Below are 12,405 nucleotides of genomic sequence, written 5' to 3'. Positions count from 1 at the left end.
CTATAATAAAAAATCATTTATTTTACATACATTCCCCATAGGTGAATGTAATGTAATTAAATAAATTAGAGAATTAACTACTATTTTAAAAAACAATTTTTAAAAAGACATTTTTACATAATTTTCTTAGCCCTAAAAATTATCCTATTTTTGACTTCTGTGAAAAACGTGTTTTTGAAATTATATTAAAGAATAAGTATATAAAATAATTTACTTTCTGCTTTATCAGCCATAAGATTGTATAGATGAGGTAAATATGATTTCAGGGTCTACATTTTTCGACCCTGGTTTTCTTTTTAGTCTAAGTCAGATAGGTAAGAAAATTACTTTACTTTTAGCCTCTTTTTGAATGTAAGTAAATTAATTAGAAAAATAATTTTTTAACAAATTTCACATTGGAATTCTATATCATGAAATTCATTATTACTATTTTTAAGCTTCTACATTCCTTTATAGTTCAGTTTCATTTGTCCTTTTTTAATTACTTCAAGTTCCCAAGGATCAATTAATTTGTAATATTTATTTGTTAAAATAACTTTAAAATCATTATTAAGTTCTATACAAATTTTTTCTCCATATCTAGTATTTAAATATTCACAGTCAGTAACATTATATAAAACATTAATCTCCAGTTCAGTTGATTTTTAAATCTCTTTCTAGACACCAACATCATTAAGCTTCTTGATGATTGTCTTCATTTATATAGAATAAATTTCATCAGATTTATATATAATAATTTTTATTAGATTTTCAATAATGAGTAATGATCATATGGTAATGGATCTATTCCATTTTCTAAAACACATTTTTTATTATCATGAGTACTTAGTGCATGTTTGTTTACTTTAATTGTATAGATTTCATGTTTTTCACTTTTAATTAAATTAAATTTTCTATATTCTTAAATAAACAATCTTTATAATCTTCTAAACATATTTTGTTTTTAACAACACAATTTTTAATTCCTTTAGATTTCTTTTCTATTTTGTTGCCAACTTTATAAGCATACATCTTTGCTCTTAAACCACCAAATACTTCCATTATTTTTCCATTACATTCATCTTTCATTTTTCCAACAACCCTTTTGTTTACTTGTGGAACATTATATATATTATCTGTTGGATAATCACTTGTATCAAATTAATCAATCATTGATTTCATATCTTCATAGAAATCTTCTGTTTCAATATTATAAATATAACTATCTGTATCTTGATAACATAATTCAATATTTTCGCCATATTTAGGTTTCATAACTCTATAGAGAAAATTGTACAACAGTTCTTTAGATAGATCAAGTATACTTAATCCAACATAAATAGGTTTATTAAATATTATTTTAGTTTTATTCCTGTAGATAGCACCTAGATTTCAGTAAATATAGTTCTATGTTTAAAGTTTGGTTTAGCTACAGGTCTATCACATACTGCACTACTGCAAACTAATTTTATATCTTGTCTGTTTCTTATATTCTCCATTGTTTCACCAAATACAGAATTATTCATTAATTTATAGAAATATTTTTCAAAATCATTTTTATCTTTAGTTCCTAACAGTGTGTTTAGATTTATTTACTTCTTTAACTAATCAGATATTTAAATTTTAAAACTTTATGTATTTTTGTAAGTTTCATTCATAAAGATAAATATTGTTTAAGATGTCTATAATGTACTACATAATTACACTTTTTATCTAAATTAGTTATTAAATTACTTTGATTTAGGAGCGAATGGTAAATCTATATGTTAATCATGTAATTCTTTTGGATATTTTAGATCTATTTCAAATATATAACCATCTTGACTATTGTTGGACATTTCGCTGATTTTTGTACAATTAAAATTATTCGATTCTTCCCATTTAATTCCCCCATATGGTAAATATTGATTCATAGTATAACCATATAAATTATTTGCATATAGATACATTTTATAATTTGATATTTCTTTATAAATGTAATCTTTTAAATATTTATTATTTGCTTTTACATATCTTTTACTATATTGTGAAATTACTCCTCTTATTCCTTTTTCAACCACTAGAAGCATATCATAATCATGTAATAATTCAAAATTTTGATTAGTTATTTTTAACATTGCATACCCAGATAAACCTGGTATTGTAAAATACCAAGAAGGATCTAAATCATATATTCTAAAATGTTCAAAAACATCAGTTTTAAGATATAAATCATGATATTCACCAAGATTTTTAATATTGAATTTTTCCCAAATTAATTTTGCATCTACATAATCTCACTTATGACACAGTCATTTAATTCACTATAATATTTATCTTTTGTTGGTAATTGTGTTTCTTAAATTTTTGCAAGAATCCATGTAATCATATGGACAAACACCTTTTCTAATAACTAGATTAAATAATTCATGAGCAAAATATATTTAATATTATTTAATTGATTTTCATTTAAATTTGATGAAATTTTGTGAAGTGAAAAAGCCATAAATCTAAAAGTATCAACAAAACTCATTTCTTATTTTTTTGTATGTTTACCAAAACCAATATATTTATTTTCATCCTTTGGTATTAGTTCTACTTCTTTATCATCAAACAAAAAAAATTTGAATCATAGCCAGAGAAATTATGTAAATAAATAGGTACTAAAACAAGTTGTTTCAGTTTTAGATAAAACATATTACATAATGGAGGAATATATATTCCAGTTAAATGACCATGATGACATACATTTTTACTCTTTTTTCGATAAGGATGTTTACATAGTGTACAAAATCTAGATTTATGAAGCATTTTGTATTCATCAAGTATAAGTGGTTTCATTTCTACAATTTCAGAATAAATTTTTCCAATTTCTTCAACTTCTTGTTTTAATAATCTATAAATTTTTATGACAATTTGGTCCTCTATGAACAACAGGATCTTTATAATTTCCATATATATATACGTATTTAATCTAATAACAAAATCCACTTGTTCATGTTTTTGATATTTCATTGTATATGGTATTTCTGGATTTAGTTCACAATTATCCATTTTTAAAAGTAAACTTTCAAAATTGGCATAAATAACAAATGGAACTTTTTGTGTAAATTGATAAGTTTTAAAATAAACAGATTCTCCTTTACCTGGTACTTCATCTTTTAATGGTTTATTAGTTAAAAGTTTTCTTGTGTGTTCATTTAATTTTTCTTTACTATTAAAATGTAGTAAACATAATTCACAAATAAATTTTACTGTTTCATGTTTGGTAATTTGACTTGACACAAGTCTAGATATATTTTTTATATAACAGTAATGTGAGTTATTATCTTTCTTGAAATAAAGTAGATTTACATGTTTCTCCTTCTGATTCTGTTATTTTTAATGGAGACAGATGATAATTTTTATCTTCATCATCAAATGAATAAACATCAATAGATACATTAATTATTTTTGTATTTTTGGTGTGTGATCAATTAGTACAGGAAATTCAATATTTTCAAGTTTTTTATCAAGATCAAGACCGACATCTTTTAGTTTGTTATTCTTTCAAAATTTTTATCTACAGGAAACAAAGCTGAATTTATAGACAACAGGAAACAAATTTGATCATTATTTTTCCATTAATACAAGCTTTTTTGTTTTTTATTACTTCATGTATATCAATATGAGATGATCTTCTTAGTGGAACCTATTTGTTAATTGCTAACTGTAAACCAATAATTGTATTTAATGACCATTCTGATCCTTTTGCTTGTAACTATGAATTTTTTCTAAAATGCGTCTTTTACCATATCTGAATTTTTAATAAAAATCTTTTTCTGTTAAAATAGTATAGTTTGGTGTTTGTTGTCCAAACTCATGAACTTTTGCATTTATTTCATCTATTTGTTGTTTATATTAACAATATAAATTAAAATTTACCTTTATACCATGATGTACTTTCAAATACTCTTTAACAATTTTAAAAATTTTTGTTTTTACTGCATTTAAGAAATTATTAGGATCAAGTATCTCTATACTATTTTCTAAATTTATAGGTTGTAATCTGACTGGAAATGCTTTTTCTACATAGTAACTTTTAATTGTTTTTCTATCTCTTGGTGTCTGAGATATATTTGTAGGAAATGGAATTATTCCTTTTAATGATTTATCTTCTGTAGTAGAAAAACATCATAAATATCATAAAATGGTAACTTTTTCCAAAGTTTTTTACTTTGTTCAGCAATAGAATTTGTAACAATATTTGTTTGATTTGAACTTCCATCTTCAGGTATATAAATATTAATAATATTTTTATAATTTTTACTTACTTCAGTTAAATAATTTTTATGATTTTCGTTTACTTCAGATGAATTATTTTCAACACTAACTGTATTATTTTCACTTAATTCACCAACAGCTGAAGCAGTATCAGGTATATGATGAGATATATTTTTTTCCAAAAATTATTGGATGATTTCTAACACTAATTGAACGATTACTAGTAGTAAATCTAATTAAATCAGCTTTATGTTTATTTGAATATCCTCATAAACTATTTATTTAAAAAATTCACAAAGTCTTGCAACACTGTATCGTTCTAGTTGATTAGCAATTTATTCTAGTTGAACAAAAATGTAACTTTCTATTTTCCTCTTCTATTTATTACAAAAAAATTATTAGATTTAAAAAAAAATATGTTTATTAATAAAGTGATAATTATTTAATAGATGGATAAGGATTATTATTTAATAAATAATTAATCAAAACGAGAATTAGATTACCTATCAATTAGTTTTTAAAATAATTAGTTTACTATTTAGTTTAACAATCAATTAGTTTGCTGTTCTATTCATTACAAACAAATTTATTATATCTGTAAAAACTATTGTTTAATAAAATGATAATTATATAATAGTTCGATAAGTAGTATTATATAATAGATAATTAATCATAAAGGATTATTATTTAAAGTTAAGGCTGTCTTATACTTAATTTATTCTAAGGAACATTTCTTACATTTACTATTATGTGTATCTTTATGTGATGGATTTATATAAAAAGAATCTAAGTCTTAAATTTCTTGACAAATTTTACATTTCTTTATTTCTTCACTTATGACTTCTTCATTACTCATTGTACATTCATTTTCCATTTTCGTATGTTCTTCACTTCGATTTCGTCTTACATGTTCTTTGAAATAATGTTTAGCAACACTTTTTCCACATACACAGGGAATTCGATTTTTATTGGAATTTTCTGCATGATATTTATTTAAACATGGCCTACATATAGTTCTATAACCATCTTTTGTGTATTTTTGTAAAGTAAAATTATCTATTGATGACTCTGTATTACAATATTTACAAAATGTAGTTTTCACAGAACAATCTTGTCAAACTTGCACCATTTACATAGAAACAAATTTATTAGAATTGTAAAAAAGTAATTTTTTTGTTTAAAATTAATCATATAAATTATTTTAAAAATAATCATCACCAATAATCAGCATCATCATAAAATCAATTATTTCAGATTTTTCTGGTACTTTATTTTTAATAATAGTTCACAAAGTGGACAATTTTCTTTTTCCTTTAACCATTCATCAATACATTCTTTATGAAAAATATGTTTGCAGCTTGTTTTAACAAATTGATTATTATTTTCGTCACTTAAGCAAATGGGACAAAAAAATCTTTTTCACATTCCTCAATTGGTACATAACTTTCTCTTAGTTTAATTCGCATTTTGTTTTGGTTCTCTATTTATAAGAAATAATTTTTATAGGATTTATAAGAAAATTAGCTATAATTGCTAAAAATTTAAACTACTATTTATTTTTTGTGAGACTAATAAAAAAATTTCTCTTAAATGGAATCGATTGTAGATATCATCAACAATAAGCTTACTTACAATAATAAGCAGGTTTTCATGATTATTGATGAAGAAAATAATCCATGGTTCAAAGCTAAAGATGTTGCTGAGATTTTAGAACACAGAAACATGAATGATGCAATAATTAAACATGTTGATTCGGAAGATAAAGCAAATTTAGCTAAATTTTTTTAGCATCACGTTTTGTGAGGCCAAATAAAGAATTGATAAACAAACTATTTTCATCAATGAAGAAGAAGCTAAACAATTTATAAGATGGGTTACTCATGAAGTTTTACCATCAATTAGAAAACATGGAGAATATGAGATTAAAAAAGAGATGACTATTGCCTATAAATATCAAATAAAATACAAAGATAATTGTATAGAACAACTGGAAGAATTGAATAAATTCAACACAGAAATAATTCAATTAAAAGATTTGAGAGAAACAGTTAGTATTGGTTCAGAAATAATAGGTAAAAGAAATGAAGAAATAAATAATTTATTACTACAAGTAGTTCCTAAAACAATTAATGACAGTTTAATACGAACATTCATTCCTTTAAAATTATTTGATGATGAATGTGAATATAACTATTATCTTATTTACAGCAACAACAATGTAAATCGAAGATTTCATCATCAAACTGAACAACTATAAAATTACTTTCTCTTTGTTTACCCAACTATTGTGTGAATTATCACAACCTAACCATTTAACATAAACTTTATCTCCTTTCTTTCATAAAACTCTTTCAACTAAGTATACATTTGGATATTTTGTTTTCTGTAGTATTGTTCATAAAAATTTCTTTTTATATCTTTTAATTTATATGTAATTGGACTCGAATAAATAACCTCTTCAATTTCAAATCCTCCTGTTGACCAATTAGCTGTATATCATTTTTCGAAAAGACCTTTAAGATTACTAATTCTCAATTTATCACCTTTTTCTTAAATTTAGCTTACTCACTAGATACAATGTTAATTATTTTTAATTTTTTTTTTCATTTCCTTCTATTGGTTTTATTTTTATTGTAGAATTTTTGTATTATTATATTCAAGAATTAGATCGTTCACTAAATCGATCCCTTTATAATTTCCTTGTAAAGAACATTTCTTGCACATTTTTTCTTAAAATGTTCTGCTAAAACATTCAACAACTGAAGCTTTTAATTCTGAAACAGTTGAATAATGATTGTTGTTATATTTCTTTATTGATTCTTTAAATTCTTAATTATAAAATTCCTTGCCATTACCTGTTTGTAACTTATGTGGGTTTTTATCTATAAAATTTTTTTCCAATGCATCAACTATATTTTTAGCTGTTTTAGCTTTAAAAGGAACAGCCCAAGCAAATTACGAAAAGACATCAATAACAGTCAATAAATATTTATATCCTTTCTTTATTTTAGAAATACCATTTAAATTACCTGAATCCATTTCAACTAAATCTTGCCATAACTCATCTATACTAAAAGAAACAACATACCTTCTTTCAAAATTCTTTCTCATTGGTTTATGTAATTATTTCTTCAACAATATTATTTAAGCCTTCACCAGCACTCACAAATTTTTTTAACAAATTTACTCTTCTTAGATTTACAAATTGTACAAAGACTTTCAATTCTTTGTCATTCATTTTTAGTTATTACTCTATGAGGAATATGTGTATCAATAAAATTTTTACGCTTTAAACAATAAATATGATAATCATGTGACCCTGATTTTCCATTTATATAGATAAAAAATTTACTAAAATTTAAATTATTTCACAAAATACAATTATATTTACATCTACAGTATTAAGAGAAACGATCAATATTACAGTTCAAAATTTTATTTTTATGTGCCATTGTTGATTGACTATTATTATTTATTTTTTATTGCCTATCAGCTACACTTACTGTTATATCAAAATCATCAAAGTTAAAAACTCTATTTATACTTTTACCAACAATAATAATTCTTTTAAGTATGAAATCGAATTAAAAATTATACATTTTTTGTTCACCAACTGTTATAAAAGTAAATTCAATTATTTGTTTATCATAAACTTTTTCTTTAAGATTACTTAACTTATTTCAGTATGGAGTTAAATCTGCTTTTGAGAAATAATCTGAAGAAGCTTTTTCTACTTCTTTTTTCATAAAATAATTACTGAACTGTGTTAGAATTCTTGTGTATTTTGGTTTTTTAACATATTCTTTTGTTGTTTGCTCACTACATCTTTTAAATCAATTGGATCATTTACATTAGCATGTCTTCTATTCTTTTACCAATATAACTTTAAGTTTTTTTTAAAAATAGCATTAAATTCTTTTTGAAATAGTTTCATTCAATTAGTGATCTTTGGATCAAATTGCTTAATCATATTTTCAATTTTTTCTAGATCGAATGTAAATGTATTAACTACTTGTTCATTTTGTTTATATATATGCATCTTATTTCCAAAAATTTCCATTTATTAAATCTAAAATATCATTAAAATTAATAATTTTCACGACGCAATTTTAAAACAAAAAGACACAAATCACCACATGTTACTTCATCAAAATTTTGTATTCTTTCTGTATTGTAATATAATTCACGTTATCCTAAATAATTAACTAATAGTTTTGGTATATTGTCACCGAATGAATCAAAAGCAACTTTTTTAGAATTACTTTTATAATAACAAATCCAATGTGTACCAGGATTATCAGATATATCTAAATTAACTAAACCATATTCAATTTTAAATGGCTTATGTACTAATTCATCAATCATGTATACACCACTAATGTTTTGAATTTTTAATTGTTTAGTAAGTTCTCCTATATCAAAATTACTTAATGCATTGCGATATTTGTCAGTTACTTTATTGAAATTTTTTTGTTTTCTTTATTCCATTACCAGTTTTCTTTTCCATTTCTAAATTATTTTTTGTTCTTCTAATTCTTTATCTGCTTTCTTCTTATTTATAGCTGCATTTACAATTGCTGCAGATCCACCAGCTAAAGAACCAATTGTTGCTAAATAAAGTAACGCAGCTAATAATAATGTAAAAATCCGCCTTAATGTTGTGTTAGTTGTTTACTATCTTTCTTTTTTGTTAAATAATCAATAATTTTTTAACAAAAGGAATACCTAATGTAATAAGTAATTTTCCACCGACTTTCTTTACTTTTTTCCCTTTTCTGAACATCTGCTAAAAATTGTTCAATTGCATTAATTGTTCATTATTGAACTTTAATTTAATTTACTTTGGTTTGATGTTTATGTTTATGTTTAAATTTATGTTTATGATAATGTTTATGTTTATGTTTTTCGTTTAACGTTAAAGTTAATGTTTTTATTTAATGATTACATTGTTAAGAAATGTTGTATTTTGTTTCTAAACTTACCTTCATTTGGTTTTATAGACATAGCTATTTTGAAAAATCCAAATTCATCATTCCAACATCTGCTACAGATTTCTTTAAAATTATCAAACTTTAAATCTCCACCAACAAATTATGGTAAATATGATTTAAATTTGTACCATCTTTTCTAAAGATATTTAAAAAATTTAAATTGTCTCTAACTAAATGATTTGGTATTTTTGAATAAGTTTGAGCTAAATAAAAGTAATCTTTTTTTTGTCTTCTTCTAGTAAAATAATCTATAAAATCATTAAATACAACAACTGAATTATTTTCACATTCTTCTAAAGGAATAATTTCTTCATTATTGTCAATAAAACTAACAATATTTTCATTACTTTTATCTTCAATTTTATTACATTGTTTTACAAATTGGTGATACTTTGGCTGAACTAAGCTTGATGAATAAACATATAAATGTTTAATTTTTTCCCAATTTAACCATCCTGGAGCTAAAATATAATTATCAATCATTATTGTTGTTTTTCCACAACCACTTGTCCAATTATTGCACATCTAATAGAATTTGGTAAAAGTTAACCATGTTTGTTTTTAAGAATTAAAAATAGGCTCCCACTCTGTTTTGTTCATTTATTTAATAATTTTTTTCAATAATAAATGAGCTGCCTTTTTCAACTTAATGATAAATCTTCAATACTTAGAAAAGGATTAACTGTTCCAGTATATGATAGTTATACTAATGTTTCACCAGTTGGTTTTTATTCAACTTTCTTAACACCAAATATTACAAAAAAGTAATAAACTTTATTGTGATGGAGAAACAATAGAAATTCCTGTAGGTCAATATAGTTTTAAAAATTTAGAAAAAATTTATTCATTCGAGAAAACGTAATATACATATTAAAGCAGATGAAATTTTAAATGGAATTCTTATTGAATGTGATGTAAAATTGTATATGGATATAGAAGATAGCATTGGAAGTTTACTTGGTTTTAATAATCAAGTTGTATTAGCTAATGAAAATGCAGTAGCTAAAGATATTCATAAATAATTCCTTTTGAATTAATAAATATAAATTTTAATCTTGCTGACGGAATGTATGTAAAACATAATGAACATTTTCATAAAGAAACTAATATTATTGCTTCATTTAAACATAATGCAGAGTTTGGTGGGCCAATAATTTATGAACCAAAATATCCTGTAAATTTTCCTATTTTTAATACAATTCAAGATTTAGAAGTTACTATAACTGATGGATATGATAATTTAATAGACTTTAATGGTGCTAGTATAACAGTTGTTTTAGAAAGATCTTAGTTGCAGACTGAAGTCTGCTTTGTTGATGCTAATAAATTTTTTCCTTAATAAATCATGAATAAAATTAAAAGTTACCAGTTTTACTCATTCCCTGCGAATGAGAAAACTAAAAATAATTTAAGTGTTCCTAACAACGATGATTGGCTTCATCCAAATCATGCACAATTGTAGATGAAATTTACTATTATTGGAAATGATGGTATAGATTATCCAACTTATGATGGAAAATCAAACAAAAAATTAATTGATAATTATGAAGCAAAACTGTTTGATTTCATAGCGATAAACAATGAAAATAATATTTTATCTAGAATTGAACATTCTTTTATTTTCTTCATCTGTTTTACTCCATCTAACTTCATCTGTTACTGATAAAATAAGTTTAGAAGGACATATAATTAATACAGGAAAAATAAATAGTAAAAGAAGTGAACTACTATATCCATTATCATTATCTGGTGGATTTTTTTAAACATTATAAAGACATTATGTGGGAAGGAGATTTAGCTGCAATTTTTAGACATAGTTCAACTACTGGGGCTGATACGAATGATGCTGGAATTGAAATAAAAGATACACTTCCTACAGAAGGAAAAATAGTTATAGAATCTATGGAAATTCGTGTACCAGTTGTTAAATATGAACCAAATTATGAACTTGAACAATGTGAAATTATTCTTAAAAATCCGAAAATTCCTATTTCTTTTTATGAACTTCAAACACAAGAAGTTGCTGGTTTATCTGTTAAAAACAGTATTGAACTACTCGTAAATATTACAATTTACTATAACTCTACAGAATTTGATATGCCATACTTCGTATTTGTTACATTTCAGACAAATCATAAAAATAATCACTTAGTTGATTTATCATTATGTGATCATGTTAAAATACGGAATACTTATTTAAAAATGGTAGAAATGAACTTTTTCCTCAAGAAATGTGGAATATTAATCCGCCAAATAATTTTCGTAAGGCATATAATGCAGTTCTCGATTTTAACCAAATTACTTTACTAAAATTAGATATTGATATTAATCCATTTAGTTTTATAACTAATTATCCAATTTATGTAATCAATATGACATGTAGAAAAAATGTTGTAAATGCACAGAAAACAACTACAAAACTTTGTGCTACTTTTAATGATAAAATTCCGAATGATACACTTCCTTATGTAATTATGTATGGTAAAAAGAATCTTACACATGATGCACAATATACAGTAGATTACTTCCTGAAAATTTTTAATTATTAACATTTGCTTCTATATACATGAATGAAAAACTTATAAAATTTAGTAAAGTGTTAACTTCATGTTTATATACATTTCTGAAACATTTAAGAATGATAGAAAAAATAAAAAATAAAAGTTTTAATAGAATTTACCTTTGTTAACTAATTTATTTTAATTAATTTACTTACATTCACAATGTAAAATTTTTAAAGTAATTAACTTTTGTTTTAATTAATTTACTTACAATCAGAAAGCAGCTAAAAGGAAAGTAATTTTCTTACTGATCAGATTTAGATTTTTAAAAAAACCAAAACTAAAAATTTAGACCCTGAAATCATATTTACCTCATCTATACAATCTTATGGCTGCTAAAGCAGAAAGTAAATTATTTTATATACTTATTCTTTCATATAATGTCTAACACAAGTTTTTCACAGAAGTCAAAAATAGGACGGTTTTTTGGGGTAAGAAAAATTTATAAAAAATGCTTTTCTTAAAATTTGATACGAAAATAATTCTAAGAAACGCGTTTTTCACAGAAGTCAAAAATAGGATAATTTTTGGGGCTAAGAAAATGATGTAAAAATGTCATTTTAAAAATTATTTTTAAAATAATAGTTAATTCTCTAATTTATTTAATTGCATTGCATTCACCTATGCCGAAT

The 12,405-nt window shown here is 23.6% G+C and overlaps 1 protein-coding gene across 1 annotated transcript; it reads right to left on the bottom strand.

Moving 5' to 3' along the window:
• Positions 1-364: 364 nt before the first annotated feature.
• LOC126118516 (uncharacterized) lies at positions 365-12,089 on the bottom strand. The gene is made up of 5 exons (XM_049915050.1): positions 12,085-12,089; positions 5,489-5,611; positions 3,891-4,036; positions 997-1,115; positions 365-403 (listed from the first exon to the last, which is right to left on the bottom strand). The coding sequence occupies exons 1-5, from the start codon at positions 12,087-12,089 to the stop codon at positions 365-367; spliced, it is 432 nt and encodes a 143-aa protein (XP_049771007.1).
• Positions 12,090-12,405: the final 316 nt, after the last annotated feature.

This window comes from Schistocerca cancellata, chromosome 1 (assembly GCF_023864275.1).
Source record: "Schistocerca cancellata isolate TAMUIC-IGC-003103 chromosome 1, iqSchCanc2.1, whole genome shotgun sequence".
Taxonomy (NCBI): Eukaryota; Metazoa; Arthropoda; class Insecta; order Orthoptera; family Acrididae; genus Schistocerca; species Schistocerca cancellata.
This window is presented reverse-complemented; position numbering and strand designations above follow the sequence as displayed.